General features: G+C 46.8%; 1 protein-coding gene across 5 annotated transcripts in view; it reads right to left on the reverse strand.

Moving 5' to 3' along the window:
* Nucleotides 1–2792: 2792 nt before the first annotated feature.
* The window catches only part of SEC16A (SEC16 homolog A, endoplasmic reticulum export factor), a 1467667-nt gene continuing 1443872 nt past the window's right edge, over nt 2793–26587 (reverse strand). For all 5 annotated transcript variants that reach the window (XM_069609587.1, XM_069609588.1, XM_069609584.1 and 2 more), the window contains one exon: nt 2793–4488. In XM_069609587.1, coding sequence (XP_069465688.1) covers nt 4420–4488 — 69 coding nt within the window. In that variant the 3' untranslated portion in view covers nt 2793–4419. The remainder of the gene's footprint in view (nt 4489–26587) is intronic.

Raw genomic sequence — 26587 nt, forward strand, 5'->3', positions numbered from 1 at the left:
GATGTACACTCCCTTCAACAATTAGTTAGACAAGTCTTAAGTAAAGCAACACTTATTTTCAGACAGCTGTGAGCGCTTAACGAAGATGGCACTCTAATCAATCGGTTTAAAAGGGAGAGAAAGGTAGAGCAAAAATAGAAACAGATCCCAACACTTTTGGAAGAACACAGTAGGAGAAGAAGGCAGGTTAAAACCGTAAAGTCAAAGTTAACAAGGCCGGACCCACTTTAAGAGGCTCTGGTCGAAATGTGTCCAAGGTCACACGGTTCAAAGTGCCCAAAAGTCTCACAATCAGTTCAGAAAGAGTTGGACCAAAAAGAAAGGGACCAGTTAGATGGTCAAGGCGGCCAGCCCAGTCCAGAAGGTTAAGGGATTATTATTACCTTGTAGCAATCTTTAGAAAGGGAGGCCTGGCGCACACAGTACCTTAAAGTGGTGAGAATACTCCAGCGGGGGCAGTTGTTCCTGGCAGTGGATGCAAGTCGGTGCTTCGTCCGGGGGAAGAGAGGATCTCGTCGGGGAGGAAGACAGGAGACAGTTGCACTGCCAGGGAAGAAACCAGCCGCGGAGTTCTCAGTTAAAAGGAGCGGTCCGTTGATTCGCGGTCCAGTGGTGAGTGGCTATCCGGTTGCTGGGGTGCTTGGCACGGGCAATTCGACCACAAGACGTCCTGGGAAGCGAGAAAAAGAAAGTAAACTGTTTGTGCCCACCTGTCAGGGGAAGAAGACTCTCCAGCCGGGAGATCTTCTCTGTCGTTGGGAAGTGGTGAGTCGGTTCCGCAGGGCTCCACCGGTGGTGTCGTCATAGCAGGTCGGCTCAGCTTCTCCCTCGTCGGATTTTCAGGTCCTGTGGCGACTTCTAAAGTTCCAGTCCCAAAAGCCCTGCTTTTATGCAGCACACCCCCATTCACTCAGCCTAGCTGTCAATCAAACATGCTACTTGGGCCAATCACACAAGAGTGCGACTTGAGTTACCAAGGTAACTCAGTCAAGGGTGCCTAAACCCCCTCCTACACCCTCTGTGGTACCCAGACAGAGTGGCACCACTTTTGGAGGCTTCTGTGGAGAAGCCCGCCAAAAAGTGGAACAAAGGGCTCGACTTGGGTTGGAGTCACAGAAGAGAGCACAAACGCCATTTTAGAATCGAGTTCTGGCAAAAAATACCAACCAGCGAATTAATATTAAATACATAAACCGGCGGTATGTTCGAGGCTATGAGAATTAAATAATTAAAGTTTGTAGCCTCGAACAATGGGAAAATCCCATAGAGATATATTCGCGGTCGAATATAAAAAGTAGTATCCACTGCCACCAGCCAAAACTCGATCAGGGGGGACGGAGATGTGCCCTCTCGACTAACAGACCCCGGGGCAATCGAATTGCCCCGACCAGTACGTCCACAATATGATGGTTTGTACTGGTTTCTGTTCATAATTTGGGACTAGTAAAGCCAATGGTGACTTTACATGCCCTGGGAGACAGTAGTCAGTCCCAGGGTATGGAGTCTATGGTGGGGTGTCACTATGACACCCCTGTGTCACTGTACTGAGGGTGCTGTGTAACACACATGAGACCCTATGGAGTAAAAGACCCCATAGCCCATAAAACACATTAACAGTCAAAGGAACTCCTCAAATCATGTCCAAGAGTGTGAGGAAAAGAGACTCACTCTTGGCAGGAGAAAAATACAAACTCCAGAAATCCAGCAAAGCTGCTGGGGGACTCACTAGGTTAGGAAATTCAGGCTAAACAGAGAATTCTCCCTAACAGTCAGCAGTCTAATAGAACATGAAGACAGGGGCTCAGGCCGAGCAGCTTCCCACAAGAGTCAACACTAAATGCAAATCTCATGCAACAACCACAAACCAGCATGGGGAAGCTGGTTACATAATCCCCACAAAAACTGCAGAACAGTGTGGATTGTGAAGAAAGAACCCTTCTCAGGGGTCCTTTCAAAGAGCGAAATGGCAGCCAGATACTGCTTCACAGTGCCAATGTACAGGCCCAGAATGGCCAAAGAAAGCAAGAAATACAGAATAGAGGAAGTTGGACAGGTAAAAGTATCCAGACCTCTCTCCCAACACCAAGCCGATAACGTACACCAGCTGCAAGAAGAGAGAGGCTCAGTGGCAGGCCTCTGAGAGGTGTATGGAGTAATGGAGCCTCAGAACGAATTACACGTGGCGCAGCGGTGCCATGTTTGTTAACTTCTCAGGCACATCAGACAAGTATGAAACTGTTGGGCATGAGATGCAGAGGAATTAAGTACATTTGAGTGCAACAGGTCAAAGCAGCAGTATCAACGTCTGATGCAGAGAAAGGGCCAGACTGTTGGGTGCAGCTCGTGGTGCATGAGCCCTGGGGGTCATGGCCATGTGCTTGCCTGTGCTACTAGATGCAGATAGCTCCTATATTCTGCTGCTTAGCAAAAGGCTCTAGACCCGTCCCCGATTTGTGAAACAACCCAAACTATGGAGGAAAGGGGACAGGATGTTAACAAGTTTTCAGGGTTAACTTCTGAACCTTGCATAGAATAAGGCAGACAAACAGCCATCGGCTTGATCTTCTATCATGCCAGATGTAGAAAATCACCTGATGCTCTAGGGTTTAATGGGACTGGCCAAGGAACCTGCTACAGAATAAAAATTCCTTATGAATTTGTTGTTGCTTTGCCATGTAACTAGGAAAACCACTCAAATGGAACTAAATGTATGAAGTAAACACTTTTCAAAACTTTCAGTCGAAGTAAAGTTACTAGAGAAATAGCATTTGTAATAACCACAGAAGTCGCAATTTGAAAGTGCTTCAGAGCGCAAAATATTTTATTTAAGAATTTACAGTGTCAAATGTTAACAATTGTAGGAAAAATAGCAGCTTCCGGATTAGAGGAAGCCTTCTTGAATTAAAAGGTGTTTGGCAGTCTACATCGAAGGATAATGGCGCTAATGTTGAACTGTAGGAGGCTGAAGATGTGAACAGGCTTTTAACAGGAATACGTTCCCACAGGTTGCTGCTGTCAAAATCCTGTTTGTGGGAAGAAAATACGTAGCAAACTTTCCTCAACATTCCAGTGGTAAATGCCCAGTAGAAATTATGGAAGTCAGTTCACATGTATGAGGGAGGGTTGATTACACATGTTCAGACACTTTGATCAAACAAGGTGTTACTAACTGAAAAGCAGCACTGTAAACAAAACTGTGATTGCTCGCTCCCCTTTGGTTTCTTTCCATCCCAAAACAGATCCACCTTGAATTTTCGAAGCAAACTATACATTAACACTATATCTTCAGATGTATTAAATATTCACTGTTCCAAAATGGTACATTTCAAAATTCTGATTCAGCCTGTGCATGGAAGAATCTGCTCAAGTTATAAAACAAAATAAAAATAATTCAGCTACCATTTTACTTTCATCTGGTTGACGCTTTCCATGAGTTTCTCATTAAGACCTCAAAGTTAAGAAGCGCAAGTAAAAGCTAATTTAAACTAAGATTCCAGCACTCGGGTTTGAAAGTAATTTGTTTTCATTAACAATTCAAGCAGTTAACTCCTTAATTACAGTTTGATATGATAAAGCAGACAATATTGCACTTAAAAAAAGAATCACATTCATCAGAAGGATTAAGCTTCGTCTATTATACACAGGGGTTTCTTTCCAGCCTATACAATTTTCCTTTACAAAGAACTTAAACTACATACATACTGGTTAAAAATTACTTCGGTTTAATTTTAGCTTTCCATTAGAGTCACAGTTGAACTGTTAGGAATATGCTATTTCTTTCAAAGAAATTTTGGTTGCAAGGTGCAGAACTCAACTCCCCCTCAACCAAAATAGTTTTTGAACTTGGTGTTTCACAATGACCTAATATGGTATGGACTGAAATCTAAGCTGACAATTTCTGGCCATAAAAGAGGATTCCATGTCAACTTAATGACACAAAATGGATGCTCATATAAAACGGTCATGCAGAATCAAACATTGTGGACAGGTGATTAACCCAACAAAGTGAGAATCGCTTTACCATCAGAAATCAGCTTCTTCCTGATACATCACTATAACGTAAATATAATTTCTCCAGTTGGCCTTATTCCTACAGCTTACATCAAACTAAGGAACAATGAAATTGCTTTGGTTGCAGGTTAGCTGTTCAGAACCCAAAAACAACCATACATCTCAAAAAAGTAAACCTTCATAACCAGCTTCCTAAAAATATGGTTTTATCGGTTTAACTTTTGTAGCAACAATTTATGAAGCCGGTATGCCAGTATTGAAAACTAGTGAGGTGGACAAATAAACTGACCTAAACCGCTGCCATAAGATTCAAAGAATATACAGTATGGACATAAGCAATGAGTCCAAGTTTTGTACCACTGGAAGAGTTTGAAATGTCTCAAAGTCTCTACTTCATGTGCAAATATTCTACTTCAATGTTGGGTATTTTCTCTGGCCAAACGGTCCCAGTCTGGAGCCTCCCGCTGCAGAAGAGGCCTGTAATGAAAGAAAATATTAAAACAATTAGACAATTTTAGCACTTAATTGTATGCTAAAAACAACATGTTGAATGTGTTTGTTGGGAATAAGTCTGTTTGTAGACAATTGCAAAAATTAAAAGAAAAAGAAAATAAGGTGCCGAATTAAAGTAGGCCTAATTTATGATGGTGCTAGACAATATGATTTCAAGAATAAAGGACAAACGGGAACAGTGAATTAAGCAGAAATGGCACAGATTTCTATCTATGAGCTGCCTATGGGCAGGACACGTAGCATTATTTGTGTCTCGCTTTTCATCACACCCACACAAATAAGTAATATTAAGAGTAAGGATTCTTGTGCACAAATAACCTTCATCAAACAACTTGTACTCTAAAGAAAACACTCAAGATCACTGCACTCTGAATACAAAGTCAGGGAAAGGAAGGGCACATTAATATCCAGTAATGGAGTCTCCTGCCAATTCCTCATTTGGCTAGATTCACCCGAGCTCCAGCTGTTTTCGTAAAATTCCAATACGATGGGTAGTGTAGCTTGATGGACACCGTCTCCATCTCCTGACCTCATCGACTCCGGACAGGAAGTCAGCAGTACATATACCGTACTCAACAGGACCCTCAGTTTCTCCTTTCTTTTCCCCATGCTCTGCCGCCAACCACACACAAAAAGGATTACGGTGCATCGGAACTGAAGCGTAACTACTGTATTTTGTGTTTTTATATATAGATTTCTGAGGCTTGTGGAATCTGCTTAGATCACATGCTGTGCATAGGCCGACATCTAGTGGAAGCTGCGGAGTATTACAGTTTGTTTTTCGAAACTCGAAAATGGGCGTCGACACAGGGCGTGCCAGTAATACTATCCCTAGTGTGACGTCCACTGTACCCAAGATCCCTCACGCGTCTAGGATCCTCAGATTGTTTTTTTCCGCCATACTGGTCGGAAGCATTTTGCGGAGTCCCCTGGCCTTAGCCATACTTTTGCTAGAATTTAAAATAATATTCTATTGACATCCTTTCCCACCCCAACGTTGAACTTCGACACTCGACGCCGGCTGGAGAAGAAATCAACCGTCGGCTGCTGCACGACGGATTTGGGCCTCGGAAGGCCGCTGGCCTCGGCCCGGGCCTGGTAGGCCGCTGGCCTCGGCCCTGCAAGTAGGGAGAGTGGGGGGTGGTACATACTCTACACTCTTGGTATATAGGTACACCTTATACATTTCCTACACTTAACAGCCCGCTGCCTCAAGGTGCGTTTGGAGGGTACCCCTTTTCAATTCTGCCCCAAGTGCAATCGCAAATACCCTTGGGTCGACAGGCACGCCACATGCAATCTCTGCTTGCCGAGGGACCACCCCGAAGCGAACTGCAGAGCGTGTAGTAGGTTTAAACCTAAGACACTTAAGGACCGTTCGACGAAGCGTTGGGCCCACCACGCCAGGCAGGCGGCCATGGCAGCAGAGGGCGCCTTCAGCGATGCCGTACTTTCGGACGGCGAGGGCATTACGGCGTCGAAAGACAGCCGAGCGCAGGTCCCCAACCTCGGAAGGTCGTCCGGCAGGGCGGCTATGGGGAAGACCCCCGGCGACACAAGCGCTTCACATACTACACACACTAAACACACTAAGTCCAACTGAGACTCGACGTCGAGTTCTCGGAAAGAGGCACAGACAGAACGGTCCGATTCGGTGTCCTCTGGGCGCTCTCGATCAAGATCGCCGCATGACTCCAGGCAATCATCCACTCTTGCCAAGAGTGCCTCGCTCCCTAGGCTAACAGAAGTTCGATCATCGGAAGACAAAGACAACTTCCACCCCCAGGCCGCGCTCCAGGAGTCGGAGCCCGCAGTTAAAGCCACAGAGGCCCCACGCTCGAAGGACAGGGACACCTCTCCCGATCCTCGACGCCAGGCGTCCAAAAACTCCGGAGCCACTAAGGGACAGGGAAAACATTTTTCTACGCATGGGGAGGGGGGAAAACAGCAGAAGAAACTACCTGTACATTCTTCCACACCTGTGAAACTCTCCACCCCCCCTAAACACAGGTCTGCTGATAGGTCCACAACCAGCAAAGCTACTCAAGATAAATCCCATAGACTTGCTGAGAGAGTCATTCCCAGTTCCAAAAAATGGTCCAGTGAAGACATAGATAGGGGCATGTCAACAATGTCTTCTTTGGCTGATTTGTATGATAAAAATCCAGAACATTTCCTCTCGTATGATCCACAAGGGGCCACACCCTCAGGCTCTACTGATCCTATCCCCCCCGAGTAAGAAGGCCCGGTTTGAAACTCCAATGAGGTCCGAACCCTTCGAGGTACAACCTTACGCACCAACAATTTGGGTTGATAGAAGAGCAAACCGGGACGGGCTACTATGGGGATGATGAGGACCAGGAGGAAGAAGAGGATGACCCGGAAACATACAGAGTAGATTCCCCGGTAGAGAACGAAGCCCCGGTTACCGACTCCCCGGTCGATAACCAACCCCTCCTAAAAGAGGTTCTCGCTCGTGCAGCAGAACATTTCCACATTGACACCCACGGTGTACAGGAGGAAAGGGACTTCGCAGAAGAGTTAGTGGGAGAAAGGAGGCCTGTTGCCCAGACCATCCCTATCCTTAAATCCATTCAGCGGAGAATAGATCCGTCCCTGGTGAACCCAAACCTCACCAGAGCAGTCAATCCCAGGGTTGAAAAACTTTTCAGGGCAGCTCAGTCTGACCGTCTCTATATAAGAGGACATCTGAAGCCAGACTCCCTAGTTGTCACCAACACTCATAAGAGGGCTGGGACACCCTTGTCTTCGTCAGAAGCTCCTCCCGACAAGGAGAGCAAAAAACTATCCGGTTTCGGCAGGAAGGTAGCCTCAACGTCCGCCTATCAAGAAGTCGCGGCTCTCATAGCCTCTGCTCCTGAACCGTTAAAGGGCCAATTAGCTTGGATTTCCGCAGAGGGTAGAGCCGTGTCTGGTTGCATTTTGAAAGCAACCTTCGACGCCGCGGACAACGCAGGCAGATTGATAGCAGAAGGTACTGTTATCAGGAGACATGAGTGGTTACGGCAGTCTGGTTTTAAGGCAGAAACTCAGGCATCATTGTTAGACAAACCGGTGGAAGCCGATCTGTTGTTTGTTAAGGCGGTCGAAGACGCACTGAAAAATGCCAAGGACGAATACGAGACACTCAAATCCATTGGCCAGTTAACCAATAAACCCCCTAACCAGAGAGGGAATAGTAATTTTCGTCGCCCACGCGGCCAAAATTCCCAGAGAGGATCTAACTATTCCCAGGGGCAGGGTACACAGTGGAACAACAACCAACAGTCTACCCAGGGTTACAGCAGAGGTAATAGGAGAGGTCGTGGTAAAGGCAGAGGCAGCCCCAGCAAGGGAGGCGGCACGCCTCCACCAAAGCAGTGACGCTCAGTTCAGGGTCCCTTCTCACGCAACCCCAGTAGGGGGACGCATTTCAAACTTCACCCAGGCTTGGGAAGGGATCACATCAGACAGATGGGTGCGGTCAACAGTATCCACGGGATATTGTATAGAGCTACTGCAGCGTCCCCGGAACCATCCTCCACGACAAAGAGTACACTCCTTCGAACATCAGAAGATTCTCCTCGAGGAGATCGCCATTCTTCTACAAAAGGACGCGATAGAACTCGTCCCGGGACACCAGGTAAACAAGGGTATTTATTCAACTTACTTCCTTGTGCCAAAGAAAGACTTGACAATGCGCCCAGTATTGGACTTACGGCCTGCCAACAAGTATGTCAAGCCCCAAAAATTTCGTATGACCACGCTACAAGAGGTAATCCCCCTCCTAAAAAAGGGGGATTACATGGCAACCTTGGATATGAAAGATGCTTATTTTCATATTTCCATGTTCCCAGCGCACAGAAAGTACTTGCGCTTCAAGGTAGACAGTCGGCACTACCAATTCAAGGTACTGCCCTTCAGGATAGCTTCAGCACCAAGGGTATTCACCAAGGTAATGGCGGTGGCGGCTGCACACCTACGCAGGAAGGCAATCGCAGTGTACCCTTATCTGGACGACTGGCTCATAACGGGGGAAACCCCAGGAATTTGCAGGACAAACATTCAAAGGACTATCGACCTCCTCCACGAGTTAGGCTTCTCAATCAACGAGAAGAAGTCAAGCCTGGTGCCAAGCACCTCAAAACAATTCCTAGGAGCAATCCTGGATACCCAGGAGTGGTTGACCTTTCCTTCAGAAGAAAGAATTCGGAATATACTACTGCAAATTCCGCATTATCAGTCTGGTCAACAGATAACGGTACGCAAAGCTATGCGTTTACTGGGCATGATGGCGTCATGCATTTACCTGGTCCCCACGCGCACCTGCGCATGCGTCCCATGCAGGAATGGTTGGCGAAACAGTGGTCTCAGGCAAGTGGTCAGTGGGACGATCTAGTGGTCGTTTCGCCAACACTGGTACAAAGCCTTCACTGGTGGACTAGAGAAAATCTTGCACAGGGGAAACCCTTTTACGATCCCGAAGTACAGGCAGTAGTCACTACAGATGCATGTCTGACGGGGTGGGGAGCTCACCATCTCCACCACACAGCTCAGGGTCTCTGGTCTCAGTCAGTGGCCAAGAACCACATCAACCTGCTAGAGCTTCTGGCAGTATTCAGAGCGCTTCAGGCGTTCGAGCCCCACCTACTAAACCTGTCAGTGCAAATCCGGACAGACAGCACTACAGCCATGTTCTACCTGAACAAGCAAGGAGGGACTCGCTCGCCAGATCTGTCCAAGGTTGCCCAGAAAATCTGGATATGGGCACTCAGACGGAACATCTTCCTGTCATCACAACATGTTCCAAGGGAGCTTAATTCCCTAGCGGATGCTCTGAGCAGAGACTCCCTCCCAGAGGAACACAAATGGTTTCTTCACAGAGAGGTCGTAGAAGATCTCTTCTCTCAGTGGGGTTTCCCCACTATAGACTTATTCGCCACAAGCGAAAACAGACAATGCCCAGAATTTGCATCCAGGTTCACCCAACCAGACTCCCAGGGGAACGCCCTGTGGATGAACTGGTCAGGGATGTTAGCGTACGCTTTTCCACCAACTCCTCTCATCAGGAAAGTGGTGAACAAGATGAACAGGGAGTCGATGACGCTCGTCCTAGTTGCTACCATGTGGGCAAGACAACCGTGGTTCCCACACCTACGCAGGATGGCGGTGTGCGAACCCATCAAACTTCCAGCCTGGTACAACCTACTGTCCCAGCACCAAGGTCAAACAGTGCACCAGCAACCCAACTCAATGAACCTGGCAGCATAGCTCCTGAGGTCATAGAGTTTGGACACCTCAATTTGCCACAGAGGTGTATGGACATCCTAAAGGAATCTAGGAAACCAAACACAAGGCACTGTTACTTTGACAAGTGGAAGAGGTTCGTTATCTGGTGCCAGAGTAGACAAATCAACCCAGTTGATTGCACTCCTTCCACTATTGTTACATACATGCTCCACCTGCTAGATGCAGGATTGGTTTTTAACTCACTGAAAGTACACCTGGCAGCCCTCTCGGCTTACACCACTTCCCATAGCAAGGTTTTGTGGTGGAAAGTACCAGTAGTTAAAGCCTTCATGGAAGGAGTAAAGAGACTTCACCCTCCTATTTCAAACCCACCACCAGGGTGGGACCTTAATGTGGTGCTAGCCAAGCTCATGGGCCCCCCTTTCGAACCCATGCATAAAAGCAGTCTCAAACACCTGACTTATAAAACAGCCTTCTTAGTAGCTATTACTTCTATAAGAAGGGTCAGTGAAATTCAGGCTCGGTCAGTGCAGGATCCCTTCTTTACTATCCATAAAGACAAACTGGTTTTACGCACACACCCTAGGTTCTCGCCCAATTTATATCAAAATTCCATGTAAACCAGTCCATCGAGCTTCCGGCTTTCTTCCAGAACCCGCAAAGCTCGGCTGAGGTGAAACTACACACCCTAGATGTGCGTAGGGCGGTCCTCTACTATGTAAATAAAACCAGACCGCTAAGGAAAACAGATCAACTGTTTGTCTCCGTAGCTACAGGCAGAGAGGGGGATCGCGTCTCTAAAGGTGCCATCTCGAAGTGGATTATTAACTGTATCCAGCTGTGTTACTCACTCTCTGAAAAGACTCTGCCTTTTACGCCAAGGGCCCACTCTACTAGAGGCATTGGGGCCACTCTGGCTTTCATTGCAAATATACCCCTTGACACCATTTGCAAAGCAGCTACTTGGAGCTTTATTCACACTTTTACTCAGCATTACTGCATTGACACCCATTCCAAGGCAGATACACAAGTGGGACAAGCGGTTCTAAGACACTTATTTGCTCATGACCCTTCTCACATCCCACCTCCTTCTTCTGGTACTGCTCGCTAATCTATGCACAGCATGTGATCTAAGCAGATTCCACAAGCCTCAGAAGGGATACATTACTCACCGTAATCGTATTTCTGATGCTTGTATCTGCTTAGATTCACATGCGACCCCCTCCGAGAGAAGGCGCATGATTGCTTGTAGTCTTACCTTTCTGTTTATCCGCTTGGATTATCTGTACTCACGCTACTCCTCATGCTACCTCATGTCAGACAAAATACATTCTGAGGATCCTAGACGCGTGAGGGATCTTGGGTACAGTGGACGTCACACTAGGGATAGTATTACTGGCACGCCCTGTGTCGACGCCCATTTTCGAGTTTCGAAAAACAAACTGTAATACTCCGCAGCTTCCACTAGATGTCGGCCTATGCATTCACATTCTATGCATAGGCCGACATCTAGTGGAAGCTGCAGAGTATTACAGTTGTTTTTTTCAATACGATCTATCCCTAGTGTGACATCCACTGTACCCATGGTCCTTCACGCATCAAGGTCCCTCCGATTGTTTTGTTCTGACATGAGGTTGCATGAAGAGTAGCGTGGGTCCAGGTGTATCCAAGCAGATAGAGAACAGAAAGCTCATAACATCTATGCACCTTCTCTCAGGGGACGAAGGGTGGGCGCATGTGAATCTAAGCCGATACAAGCATCAGAAATACGATTACGGTGAGTAATGTATCCCTTCTGAGGCTTGTGGAATCTGCTTAGATCACATGTAATGCATAGATTAGTGAGCAGTGTTAGAAGAAGGTGGTGGGTCGTGAGAAGGAGCAGCGGCAAATAGATGTTTTAGAACCGCTTGTGCCACCGGCGTATCTGTTTTGGAATGTGTGTCAATGCAGTAGTGCCAAGTGAAAGTGTGTACTGAGCTCCATGTAGCCGCTTTGCAAATGCTGTCTAGGGGGACATGTGCGATAAAAGCCAGAGCAGCTCCTGTGCTCCGTGTGGAGTGAGCTCTTGGTGTAAAAGGCAGTGTCTTGTTTGATAATGAATAGCATCATTGTATACATCTGACTATCCATCTGTAGATGGCATTCTTGGAAATGCAGTCTCCTTCTCTGCCTGGTGCTACAGAGACAAACAGTTGATCTGTATTTCTAAGCGGCCTGGTCTTGTTTATGTAGTAAAGGACCGCCCCCCTCACATCCAATGTGTGAAGTTTTACCTCAGTTGAGCTAGGTGGATTCTGAAAGAAAGCTGGAAGCTCAATAGATTGGTTCACGTGGAATTTGGAAATGAATTTAGGGGAGAACCTAGGATGAGTACGTAAAACCAATTTATCTTCATCGATAATAAAGAAAGGGTCCTGCACTGACCATGCTTGCAATTCACTAACTCTTCTTATGGAAGTAATAGCCACTAAGAAGGCAGTCTTGTATGCCAGGTATTTAAGACTTGACTTATGCACAGGCTTGAATGGGGCCCCATGAGCTATGCTAGTACTACATTGAGATCCCATCCTGGCGGTGGGTTTGAAATTGGAGGGTGGAGTCTTTTTACTCCCTCCATGAATGCCTGAATGACTGGAATTTTCCACCACAATAATTTACTTTGAGAGGTGGTATAAGCTGATAAAACCGGCAGGTGGACCTTTATACAGTTAAATACTAACCCCGAATCTAACAAGTGGATCATATAATTAAGAAGTGTGAAGGAGTACATTCTATGGGGTTTATTTGTTTTGACTGGCACCAAATTACAAATCTCCCCCACTTGTCAAAATAACAGTGTCTAGTGTTAAGTTTTCGTGCCTCCTTGAGGATATCCATACACCACTGTGGTAGATTAAGATGTCCGAACTCTCACTTCAGGAGCCATGCTGCCAAGTACATGGAGTGTGGTTGTAGATGCACTGTTGGTCCCCCGTGTTGGTTTAACAGGTAGGTTTGGCACATGAGTATGATGGGATTGCACATCACCAGTTTGTGCAGATGTGGAGTCCACGGTTGTCTTGCCCACATGGGAGCAACTAGGATGAGCGTCATCTGTTCTCTGTGCATCTTGTTCACTATCCTGCTCATTAATGGAGTTGGGGGAAAAGCGTAAGCAAATTTCCCTGACCATTCATACATAGGGCGTTCCCCTTGGAGTCTGGCTGGGGGAACCTGGACGTGAAGTCTGGGCATTGCTTGTTTTCTCCGGTAGCAAACAAGTCTATTGTGGGGTAACCCCACTGAGAGAAGATGTGGTCTACCACGCTTGAGTATAGTCACCACTCTGGTAGGGGATCTCTGCTCAGAGAGTCTGCTAGTGTGTCGAGTACCCTTGGAACGTGTTGGGAGGATAGGGATATCCCCGGTCTGAGTGCCCATTTCCATATTTTCTGCACCAACTTGGACAGACTTGGAGAGTGTGTGCCCCCCCCCCCTGTTTGTTGATCTAGAACATCGCAGTTGTGCGTACCGTTAGAATCTGACCCGCCTGGTTTGTCAGTTGCACTTCGAATGCTTGAAGTGCTTTGAATACTGCTAGTAGCTCCAGCAGGATGATGTGCTTCTGTTCCGTGATGTGAGTCCACAGACCATGTGCTGTGTGGTGAAGGTAATGAGCCCCCCACCCAGAGAGTGACGCATCTGTTGTGACAATCGCTTGTGCTTCCGGATCGTGGAAGGGTTTTCCCTTTGACAGATTTTCTCTTGACCACCAGCGTAGGTTTTGAACTAGTGTTGGCGGAACGACCACTAGATCGTCCCACTGACCGCTTGCCTGAGACCACTGTTTTGCCAACTGTTTGCTCAGCTGCTTTGTTTAGTAAGTCATTAAATAAGGGCTGATTATCTATTGGAGATTCAGGCACTGGGGAATCTTGTTGAATTGGGGATGACATATTGTAGGCTTCTGCCTCATCATCATCATCACCATCATAGTGTTGATATTGTTCCTGATCCCCTTCAGTGTCAGTATGGATGTCATATAGGTCTGCAGAAATGCAAGACCTTTTTGCTGGTGGCTGTGATGAAGACATTGGTGGCTGAGAAGTGGAAGACAGGAGCTGAGAGCTTGAAGCTTGAACAGTAGGGGGTGTATTTTGAAAATTCTCTAGTGCATGAGGGTTGGTTTCAAAGAAATTTGCAAAAAAAGACATTCTAGGCATCACCCTAGCTATGTCCTCTGCTGACCATAGGGCCGAGCTGGGGAGGACCCCCGGTAGGTGTAGACTTGAGGTGTAGAAGTAGGTAGGCCTTTATTTTGTAAGGCCTCACTTAGGGGACCCTCTTCTTCCCGTGGAACAGTTACAATCTCCTTTGAAGGGGTAGATTTGTCCCTATGAGCCTTGTCTTTGTTTTTATGAGACTTGTCTCTATGATCAGAGCTTTTTGAGGAAGATTTCTTGGAATTAGAAGGCTTAACCTGTCCATCTGGGACACGTTTCTTGATCAGGTGAGATAACCCTGTGTTCTTGGACTTTTCAGCCGGTTTCGACGAAATATGTCGAGATTAGGCATTGGAAGGGACTTCCGCCTCATCTGTCGACGTTTGGCGTTCTGTCGAAGGAGTTTTGTGGGCGGCGTCCTTTGTCTTATGGGGCCTATCATGGGGCGACTGGGATTTTGAGTGCCCAGAGGACAGCGAATCTACTGTTCTCTCCCTAGACGCCAAATTTGGGCGTTTGGTCGGCGGCGCCGACACTTTGCCACGGGTTGTATTCTTAGTGTGGGAAGAGGAAGTGCCTTTGCTGCCGGGTGTCATCCCCACAACAGGACCTCCGGCCTGTCTACTAGGGTCGGGGGCTTGTACTTGGGGGCTTGTACTTAGATGTTCCCCTTCGCCATCCGAAAAGACAGTGACGCTGCCGTCAATGGAGGCTCCCTCCACGTACATGGTGGCTTCGACCTGCATGGTGTGATGGGCCCAGCGTTTAGTTCTTTGATCTACAAGGTTTTAGGTCTAAAGAGCTTGCAAGCTCGACAGTGCTTTTCGTTGTGGTCGTGGTGCAGACACAGGTTGCACGCTCTGTGTTTGTCGATCCATGGAAATTTTCTATAGCAAGTGGGGAGAATTTAAAGGGCGTCTTATCCATGTCTGGGAAGGGCAGCCGGGCGATAAAGGGAATGGTGTGAAAATGCATAGTCAATGACTGCCCTCACTCTCCCTCCCTACTGTATGGGGCTTGTCCCGGTGGGCCTTCCAAGGCTGAAAGGGTCCGTCGAACTTGACGTTGTCCGACAGCATTGTCTTGTCTTATCCTTTCCACCGCGTCGAAGATCGATGTCGGAAAGAAAAAGGACAGAAAGAGTAACTATAATTAAACTTTGATAAGTAAATGGCGTCAGCCGAAATAGAACGCTGCGATAAGCAACCGCTCACGATGGCGGAAAAAAACAATCTGAGGGACCTCGACGCGTGAAGGACCATGGGTACAGTGGACTTCACACTAGGGATAGTATTACTGGCACGCCCTGTCAACGTCCCTTTTCGAGTTTCGAAAACAACAACTGTAATACTCTGCAGCTTCCACTAGATGTCGGCTTATGCATAGCATGTGATCTAAGCAGATTTACATGCCTCAAATACATTTTTTAAACGTCACCTCCTCCACCTCATCTCACACAAGAAGCTAGTAGAACCTTCACCCGTCACCAATGACGGAGCCCTAATCAGTTCTTTACCTCCATAAGCTTTCAGAAGCAGGGTTTCTATGGAGAAGAATCCATCGGAAAAAAAACATTACAGGTATGTCATTTTTCCTTCAATGGACTGAATTCTCCAAAAGATTCCTTATCTGGATACACTCCCAAAACAGTGGGAGCGAAAGGAGGCGCCTGAAAGCAAAACATAAATAAGAAAACAATGCAAAACTGTTCATGCAAAACAGGCATCCTGCCAGCCAGTACATCTAGACTGTAGTGCTTGGAGAAAGTGTGCAATGAGGACCATGTCACATCCTGACAAATTTACTTCAAAGGAACTCCCCTTTGCAAAGCAGAGTAAGCAGTCATACTTCTGGTGCAGTGAGCTCAGAGTCCAGAAAGTACTTCCCTTCTAGTTTTCTCATAGCATTCCATCATGCACAGGACAATCCAGCGCAGAATCGTCTGTTTAGTAATTGGACACCACAATCATGCCTGTGAAAAAGTCAAATAACTTGTCTCTGCAAAACGGAGCCAACCTGGCCTCATAAAAGATGAGCACTCTTTAAGGGCCAACCTCAGGAGCCTCTCCTCTTCCTTTCGAAAGACGAAGTTAAAGGGAAAAACACAGGCAGCTCAATTTATTTATTTATTTATTTATTTACATTTATATGGCGCGCAAGCAGCCCAGGGGCATTGAGGCGCCGTTACTTGCAATAACTTAGTTACATGGTACAGGCATGGTAGCGATTGTTGACACATTGTGCATGTTACAGGAAATCATACTGTTATTACAGATATTGCTTTTGGTCATATAATACAGTATACATGAAATGTATTCGTGCTGATGTGTCTGGCCTTATGTGAAGAGGGTAGTCTTCAGCGTTTTGCGGAAGGTGGTGAGGGAGGCCTCGCCATGGATAGTGGGTGGTGGGGCATTCCAGTGAGAGGGCGCGAGGTAGGGGAAGCTGGATCCGCCCGCTTTTACTCTTTTTACTAGTGGCAAAGAGAGCATGTTGGTGTACGGTGATCTGGTTGGCTTGGTAGTGGAGACAGGGTGTATCCTTTGTGAGAGGTATGCAGGAGCAGTGAGGCGAATGCACTTGTGGGTCAGTGTCAAGGCTTTGAATATGATCCTTTCTTTTATTGGGAGCCAGTGGGCTAGTTTTCTGGCCTCAGAGATGTGTTCTCTTTTAGCAATGCCTTGGACTGCCCGGAGAACATTGTTCTGTATTACTTGTAATCTCTCTAAGTTTTTATTGGAGGTTCCTAGAAAGAGTACGTTACAGTAGTCTAGCCTAGAGCCGGTGATGGCTCTGGCTATGTTGGTGCAGTTCTCTTTGGAGAGAAAGGGTCTGACTGCATTGATAAGCTTGGCATGATATGCAGCTGCAGAGGCTATTGCATTGACTTGTCTGTCCATGGATAGGCTGGAATCCAGATAGACTCCCAGAGTTTTGACACGAGTCGGAAACTGGAATTTTAATGGAATCAATGGTGAAGTGGCTGAATTGGGCATCAAGATGTTTTAGAGTGTTGTGAGAACCTACCAGGAGGAGTTCCGTCTTGTCAGAGTTGAGGCATAGTCCGTTGTCTGCCATCCAGGCTTGGATGGTGTTGTAGAGGTTGTTGAGGGTCAGGGAGTCAGTGTTGTAGTTACCTGTGAGAGTGAGGAGGATCTGAGTGTCGTCGGCGTAGTTGGTGTAGGAGATGCCCATGGCGTCGAGGATGAGGAAGAGGGGGCGTGTAAAGATGTTGTATAGCGTGGGGGAGAGACAGGAGCCTTGGGGCACCCCACAGAGTATAATGGTTGGTGATGCGGTGGCTAGGTCAGAGAATACTTGCATGGTTCTGTCTTGTAAGAAGGAGGTGATCCATGCTGTGGCTTCTGGGGAAAATTTGGCAGTGGAGGAAAGGTGGTGGCATAGGACACCATGATCCACGAGGTCGAAGGCCGCTGATAGGTCGAGGAGTAGGAGAAGTGCTGAGGAGTAGGAGAAGTGCTGTGTTTGGGCTGTGAGCTGTGCGGTGATCAGCAAGAAAAGTAAGCTAACCCTTTGCACTTATTCCATACTTATTTCTTATATCTTAAGAATAATTATTAAAACAGTGTAATCATACTCGCTGCAACTGTCCCACCCTAAGGCTGTTGATCACGCTACAATGGAGAATAAATCGGATGAAAAAGTGAGAATGATCACTAGTTATACCAGTGAGAATCATTTGATACAAAAGAACTTCAGGAAACATTGGCATATATTGAATTTGTATATATGTGCAAATATGCTCTTAGTAACATGCAGACTTTTCATACCATGAACAATTATCAAATTCAGATTCAGGATTTTATAAATGTTCAGACTACTTAGGTTATATACATAATTGTATGTGTTTGTAATACATTGTATGTTGGAAGCACGGTTAAGAAATTGAGATTTAGAATTCGAGAGCATCTCAATACTTCTGCAAATTCTGATTACAAACTTCCATTCTTGGAACACAGCATTAATGAACACTAAATGGACAATAAAGAAGAAATCTAATTCCTGGGGCTCAATGGAGCAGCACTGGGGTGATCGAGAGAAGACACATTCAGCAAAAAGCAAGAACTATTGCTCCGGACAACAACATCTGGATTAAATAGTGATCATGAGATGCTTTAATTTTTATGAAATACAAAAGACAGGATGGTTACATAATGTCTTCAAACACAGCAAATACCATATTCATTGTATTATTATGTGGCAAATGAGGAAAGGTGTTCATGTTCATTATTAGTTCTTCCTGCCAGTTTGATCCTGTTTAAAAATTATGGGACAGATTTGGCATTATTTATTGTCAGTACACTGTGTGGTGAGAAACAGTGCAGTGCTTTATTTGGATTTGTGTTTACAGGTATGGCATAAGAGTCCCGGATTAAAAACGTGGAAAGGGATAGCAGTTAAATGTGTTTTGACTACAGCATTATGTACATGAGTCGCATAGTTGTTGCAGTACTCTTCAGCTTCATGCAGCCTTCAGACCCTCCATCCCTCTAGCGGTCAAGCTGCCATGGCATTGCTGCTAGGTTGTATATGTGTACAACTATATAATGCCATCTAAGGGGCATGATTCGCAGGCTCCAAGTCCTCCAACTTGTGATAGCCATATATCACAGCTTGCAGTCATTGGGTGCCTGAGGGGCAGATGGAACATTTGGCAAGTTGATCCATTCACATTCTCTTTTGTAAATTAGGGGTCACATTTGCTCATTAAAGTGAAATGGCTTCTGTGCTTTAGGCACCATCTTTGTTTTCAGTCTCATCTCCATAGTCAATTCTCTCAGACTCTTCCTTTTGCGTAAAGTCTGATTCCAGTCTTGTCTACAGGAAAAACGGTCTTAGTATTCAGCAATGGTTGGTCTGGTACTGTCTTCTCATTTTCAGAGGTGTTAGTCACTCTACCAATATAATCAGGCTAAGTTCTGACAGTGGCAGTCACTGGTAGCTTGCGGCGTTACTCGCGTAGGATGTAAGTTTCCATGGGAGCAAATGCTGCCAAAGTTCGACAGCGTGTCCGTTAGTGAAAGCTGCAGAACCTTAATCATTAAATTGTAAGGAACTCCAGCTCCTTTAAGTTCAATTTAGCACAAGAATCAAGATCATTTTACAAAGTGGTATATCGTCACGTGACTTAATGTTTCATATATTGATACATTAGCGCTTATATATAATACACATGAGTTTGACTGAAGAGGAGCGCCGGCATCACGTTCTAAGAGATGACATCACAGCCATAAATACGTTTCAAAATGGCGCTCGCCAGTTAACACGTGGAACGCTGCTTCATATGAAAGAATCCTGTACACTTACTGAAAGTTTTACGCTAAGTGCCTACAAGGCTTCTTTTAATCTAGTTACTAACAAGATATAGGATATTTATCCTCTTATATAGTGGATAACTGAGATGCCAAATCTCTCTTGTAGGAACGCTGTTTAAAATAAATTTGTAAATCATAGAATTGAGAGTGTTGCTGTGCCATGGGTTTGTGTTTTGAGAAGACGGGTGGGTAAATATTATTCCATGACCTACTCTTAGTTAACCCAACATTGTTGCAATCAATGCTTCGATGAATGTCACCTCTAGTTCTATTGACTAAACAGGTGGGATACCCAACGTAAGAAAGAAGAGAGAGAGACACATTCTATGAAAAAAAGTACAAAATAATTTTGTATTAGCAACATAAAACATCAAACAGAAAATTGTAATCTTTAAAGGCATAAACAAATGAAAAGCAAATGAAACACACCTTTTATACATTCATATTCCTTAATCATACGACATGTAAGTTTCATATTTGGGAGGTGGTGTGAGGTCGAAGGGGAAGCATGCATAGAAGGAATTTGAAAAAAGGAAAATACATAAAGTCGTGATAGCAGCAGGAGTGAGACAGAATAATTCCTGTCCTAACATAGTGCTACGAGCAAATCATTAGGCTAAACAACACTTTGTTCAGATTAGGTTTGGGAGAGTCGCTTTGTTGCTCTCGTTAAAGGTCTGGGTTGAAAATGCTGACAAAATCCAGATGGCATTTTATTCTTCCTCGGACGTGGCTTCGTTCTCCGAAGCTTGAGTTTGCCAACGCGGTGGGGGAATGAGTTCAGAAGGTGAAAAAAAAGAAAAGCAATCTGTGTGTGGGTGAGTCTAGACCACCCACACTCCCCTCACATTTGGTGCGTTTCGGCGGTATGGAACCAAAACGTTTTTGAAAAAAGTGAAGTATTCCGCCTTCATCAGGGCAATGATGAAGTTCTGCAAGGAAGAGAGAAGAGAACCCCTAGTGAAATGGAAGCTGAGGAATGCCTCGAGGTTGGCAATCAATGCCTGTTGAGAGGGTATCCCAGTTAGTGGTGAGGTTTTTCCTATTCGAGAAAAAAGGGGAGAAGAAAGGTAGAGAAAAGAATCTCCACTATACTGACATGCTTAGATAGTAAATCATTTGGATTGAGCTTTCTACTGTGACTGCCTAAATCACCGGTGAAAAAGATAGAAAGAAAGTGCATAGATCCTATCCAAATATTCCCAAAGAGCCGGTGCCTTGAGAGCCTCGGTCCCTTACCGGTCCAGTGCCATGTGGTTGGTGCATGCTCTTATGCGTGTGGGTCTGCTTGGAGGGTTGTAATCATCCCAGGTCACATCTGTGTGACGGGCCAGATTGTCCTTAGATGTGGACGGAAACAGGCTCCGGGGTGTGTGTGTGTCACTGTTTCCGAAGTCCACTCACTTGTGTTGAAGTCCAGGGAGTGAGACAAAAAGGGAGGGAGGGGACGTGATGGGACACCTGAATTCATGAAGAGCTTGCAGTCTAAATCGGGAGGATCCATAAGTTGGATCGCTGCCTGAAAATAAGGTATTCTTACCCGTGAGGGCACACTGCAGCTCGCATGAGCAGGGGCAGCTCTGTCGCTTGCGGGTAGGGTTTGTGGCCGGTCGTCTGGAAACGGAACTGGCTAATGAGCAAAAAATGATGCTTAATTCGGGACGCCGAAGGTGGCTCTCGGCGCTCGCCGTGTGCAGGTTGCTGGGAGCCGTGCCGGAATTGCAGCGTCACCTGGAGCTGCCAGATCTGCTCTCCCTGCTGAGTCAGTGCAGGGCGGGAGAGTGATCAGGCAGCTAGGCAACAGACGCTGACGCTGGCTGAGGGGGCGTGGCTTGCTTCGGCTGTGTCATGAAGGTAATCAGAGCACAAACAGGCAATGAATGGAGGTGGGGAGGGGAGGGTGGCGGGGGAGCGGACACCAGTGCTGGCATATTGCTGGAACGACTACGGGCAGCATAGGTATGTTGCATGTGGCCATCATCTTGTGTCTTGTGTGAATGTGGAAGTGTGCTCTGTTTTTGCCATTTGCAAAAATATGCACTTGGGTCGGGTAAGCAGGTAAGGTAAGGTGTGTGAGGAACGTCAAGTCACGTGATCCTCAGATATTGTCCCCCGTGGGTTCGGTGGTTCGTGAGTTTTTTTTTTTTTTTTTTTAAATATTGGTTTCATTGGGGGTGGAGGCGGTAATGGCACAGGGAGTGCCAGTGTGGGCCCGTGCATGAATATGATCAGGACATGAAAATCCCGACCATTTATTTAGAGCTGGGGGTTATGCAACTCATTGAGGCCATGGTCAAAAGTATTTAGTCTGTGGATCCATCTGCTCTCTAGGTTGAGGAGCCTAGTCTGAACGTTAGGACCCGAGTCCACTTTTTCCAAAACCCACCATACGAGGTCATCAGGTGTATGGCGAGTCTCTAAGTAATGCGCTACCATAGGTGACGTCAGGTGTTTACACCGGATCCTGGATCGGTGTTCTGAGATCCGGGTTCCCACCTTGCGCATTGTTTGGCCTATGTATCGGTAGCCACAATAAATTTGTGCATCAATACCTGCTTGCGAGTCTATTAACAGATGATAAGATGCTAAGAAAACCGAGATCATACATGTATTACTTATACCATTGACATCAATTTGACCGATTATTTTCATATCTTTTTCATTTCTTGATACTTTCAGAAAGGATCAACTACCACTTAGAAAATGCGGAGCAGATGGATTAGCCCCAGTTGAAATTGATTGCTTAACCTCTCTCCTTGGCTGTTCAACCAATACCTGGCACTCCTTGCCCACCGCATCGCCACCCTCTGCCCCAATTTTCAGTGCTATGCGGATGATACCCAGCTCATTTTCAGGCTACCCTCAGCCTCCTCCTCTCCTTCCCTCATCTCTGACTGTTTGCTATCCAGGAGTGGTGTGCCGCCAACGACCTCCGCCTTAATGCCAGTAAGACCGAGATTCTACTCATCGGCGCACCCTCTCCCTCCTTCCCTTCAGCTCTCTGGCCAGCCTCTCTTGGCCCTCTTCCTGCTCCCAACTGCAAGGCTAAAAACCTTGGTGTCATCTTCGACTCCACACTCTCCTTCTCTCCTGACATCTCCGACGTCTCTAAGAAATCACATTACCAGCTGCACCTCCTCAGAGGTATTCCTCCTCTCCTTCCCCCAGAAGCTCACCGTCTCCAGAGCCATGGTTCTCTCTAAGCTGGACTACTTCAACAGCCTCTATCTAAATCTGCCTAGCTCTACTCTCCGCCCTCTGCAACTTCTCCAAAACAGGACTGCGAGACTTGTCCTTGGCCTCAAGCCCAGGGATCGTATCTCTCCAGGACTGAAATCCCTGCACTGGCTCACAGTGGCTGCAAGGATTAAGTTCAAAACCCTCTGCATTATCCACAAGGCCTTCTGGGGCCTGGGACCTCACTACCTTCAACTCTCTCTTCCTAAATACCTTCCTTCCCGGGCACTTCGCTCATCTGCCTCCAACTCCCTCAGGGTTAGCTGCTTCTCCAAGCAACGAGTTGGTGGTCGATCTCTCTCCTTGGCTGGAGCCTCCCTCTGGAACAGCCTTCCTGCCTCCCTGAAACTCGAGGAGAACCATCTCCGGTTCCAGAAACACCTCAAAACCTTCCTCTTTGCTTCCGCTTTTTCTGCCCCCCGCTGAAATTCCCTTCTGATTCTGCACCGGTTACCTGGCCACCCCTTCTGATCCTGGGGACATGTTCATTTTGCTCACCTGCCCTGCCTCCCTGGCAACCCCCTGCACTTGGGGACTGGTTCTGAAATCCCTTCAGTCCCCTTACCTGCACTTATGTCTGCTCTTAACTTGCACTTGCCACCATCAGGCTGTTTTTATTTATTTGTATTTATTCTTCCTACATGTACTGCACTGAACTTTCCCCTCTCCCTACCCTCGCACTTGCGCGATCTGAATGACACCTGGCCTAGTAGGATCGTTGTCTGTCTTCGACTATTCTCCCCTCCCTTGCCTCGTCGCACCTTGAAACACTTGTGTATAGGCGCGTTATAAATGTCATATCATAACAACTCGGTATGAACTTTAAACATTTTATGGTAAGAAGTGATGCATATTCAAGTAATACAAAGACATTTGGATTGATATTGATATGGAGATTAATTGATTGTAATGGGTGTTTTCTTTGTTCGGAATATCCAAGCCATCAACCTCACTTAGCCTCTCAAGAGCCACACATGGAGACTCCGGATTCGGGGGAAGCACCTAACATTTTGACTGTAATTGCAGTCCTGTCCTTCGGGGAAGGCGGCGAGGTGGACTGATGGCCATATTCAGAGGTTCTGGGTACCATGTTCTCCTCGCCCAATCCGGTGTTTTAAGAATCAGGTGAGCCTGAAATTTCAACCTCCCAAGAGCCAATAGTATGACAAACAGGGGCAAACGCATGCTGGAGGTTGCAGGTCCACTCCATCAAGATGTCCCCTGGTGCATCCTCAGGTGGGTTGGGGGAGGGAGTGATTTCCCTCTAGCAGTAAACTCTGCACCTAGAGTTGGCCCTTGTTGCAAACAGATCTACAAAAGGGGTTCCCCCAAAGGTCAAAGATCTCCACAAGGGCTTCCGAGCAACGGTCTCAGTTGTGGGAGACTGAGCCCTACCAGATCATGGCATCCATCAACCCGTTTTTCAGTCCCCTCCAGATGAGCCACCGAGACAGATGTCTTTCTACAGCACCCAGAACTAGTGCCTCATGGCTTCCTTGCATGGGGCAGTGACCACCCCTCCCCCCGCTCCTGTTGAGGTAATGCATGGCCACAATGTTGTCTGTCAGAATCAGAGCATCTCACTCCCAAGGTATGGCACAAAAGCAATCAGTGCCAGTTGGATGGCTTGCAGCTCCAATAAACTGATGCACCACGGCTGGAGACCAAAGCCAACTCACCTGCATATCTACAAGGTGAGTACCCAAGCCTTTCAGCGAGGCATCTGTGACAATATGTGCCAAGGTGTCCTGATCAATATCCCCCCCCATCAAGTTCTACCACCCACAACAGGTCATTGACCACACTCTACCAGATTCAAAGGCCATCTGACTTATCTCTGGAGAACTGTGACCATTAACGGTGGAGCAAAAACTCCAGGGAGCGCATCCTGAGTCTGGCCTATGGGACCAGGAAAATGCAAGATGCCATGAGACATAGGATTTGGAGAAAAGCAGAGGCTGGCACAATGCATGCGTTCTGGAAGCATATTACCATCTATTGAATCCTACGTGCTCTGTCCTTGCATGGAAAGGCCTTCCACACTTGAGCGTCCAGGAATCCGCTTATCAATTGGAGCCTCTGGGATGGTGTTTTTTTCGACTTCTGAAAGTTCCAGAGAAAACCCAGAGGACTGCAGATAGACAGCCTGCATTCCCATTTAACAGCTGAGGCCCTCTGCCACATACAAACCAGCTTATAGGCCTTGGCAAGAAGCTTCCTTGCCTTCGCGGATGAGGTTGTGAAAACCATCTGAAATCTCCAGCCCTGGCAAATGAGTTGACACCTTGTTGCACAATATAAGAGAATATTTCGCTAGTGTGCGCGAGGAATTCATTCCATTCAAGTTCATGCTCCCTGACACGAAAACCATTTTTTCTTTGCCTCACTATCTGGAGGGATAGGCGAAGGGGGAGGTTTCAAATTCATTGGGGCACTACCAGCCCTTCCAGAGTTGGGCGGCTCGACAAAAAGGCATGATCCCCTCACGCCCCCCTATACTTCTTCGTAAGGTCCTTATTGACCACTGGAGCATCGCACAGGTGTTGCCACAATGCCAACAACAGATCTGCAATTGCAGCATTAAAAGGGAGGGCAGTCTCAGACTCTGGTCTTTGATCCAAGATATCTTTTAGATCATATTGCACTAGAGGTTTCGCTGGGGCACTTAAGCCTAGGCCAACCACAACTTTGACCAACACTTTTCAAAATTGTGCATCAGGGTGAATGTTTGGAACTGCTTGCTGCAACTCAGGGTCAGGGAATGTGTTGAGGCCACTCGCGTTGTGACGTCCCAATGCCTGAGCAGCCATACTGCCCATTCGAAACTGAAGTGAACAGGGTCCCCCTTGTGGTCGAAGATCATCCTCATGCATAGAAAAAAAAGAAGCCTTGACTCAGGAGCATAGTCCATCGGTGGCAGAGTGGAACCAGCAGCAGCATTCATAAAATATAAAGCAACACAAAAGTTACTGAAACCTACTAATACTAATAAGAAAACTTAGATTAACTCTTGTAACTTTAGTTGACTCTTTCTTAACCACTCTTCAAAGGTCCAACCATATACTAAGAGTCACAAAGAGTCAAGAGGCTACTGGGAGTCCAGTGACCAGTGGCTGAGGAGGATAAAGGTACGTGAGCAGCAAACAGAACAAAGTCTATGAGGAGGTCTTCAGGTTTGCAGGAGGGTAATAGTTAGTTTTAGCAATTTAGAGCCCAATGGGTTGTTCACCCCAATGGGATTCAGGGTGCCCAGGACGGGGGTGCAAGTAACCGCTTAACTGCAGCCCTCAAGAACACCTGAGCAATGCAACAAGACCCAGGTAATTACCTAGGCTTGGAACAGTACCTTATCAATGAAGAACTTGATGCAGCAGGTTGGTGTCAAGGTGAGGCGACAGTTGGCCCCGGTTCAGGTTTCTTGGCCTGGATGGCTGAAGAAAGGAACTTTGGAGGGAACAGATGGATGACCTCAAGCAGTGGGACACCCATCAGTGGCTCGTCATGGACTGGTCCGTTGAAGCCCTTCACAGGCTTCGGTTCAGCAACGGTTGTCGTCCGGGAGACTTCTTCGTTCTCGGCCCTTGACTCAGCTGAGGGGACTTGAAGGAGTGAAAAAGTCTAACTGCAGTCACAGAAGGATGCCCATGAGGTTTTAGCCGATCTGCATTCAGCTGGACCCTCGCTTCACACGACATTGCCCCTCACAATGGCACAGGTTACAGGGTTTTGCGAGTTTGCAGCCCGGGAAGGTCGCAGCTCTTTTGAATGGTGCAAAATGCAGGTGGTCTTCAGACTGGTTCATTACACTAGTCCACAGGAGGAAATAGTTTTCAAGCGATATGATATGATCTGGCATTTGTAACGTGCTTATACACCAGGGTTTCAGATCTTCCCTGTCGCTCGGAATTCAGGATCGGGTCTTCAGCGGTCACTTAATGGTTCTGGCGGTTGTCTGGAAGTTGCTGGGATGTCCTCCTTAGAATTCCTCTTTGGATCTTCGGTCCAGTGTTCAACTCGGAGGTCCAGCTCCAGAAC

The sequence above is a fragment of the Ambystoma mexicanum genome, chromosome 8 (genome assembly GCF_040938575.1).
Source record: "Ambystoma mexicanum isolate Mex_15411 chromosome 8, UKY_AmexF1_1, whole genome shotgun sequence".
Lineage (NCBI taxonomy): Eukaryota > Metazoa > Chordata > Amphibia > Caudata > Ambystomatidae > Ambystoma > Ambystoma mexicanum.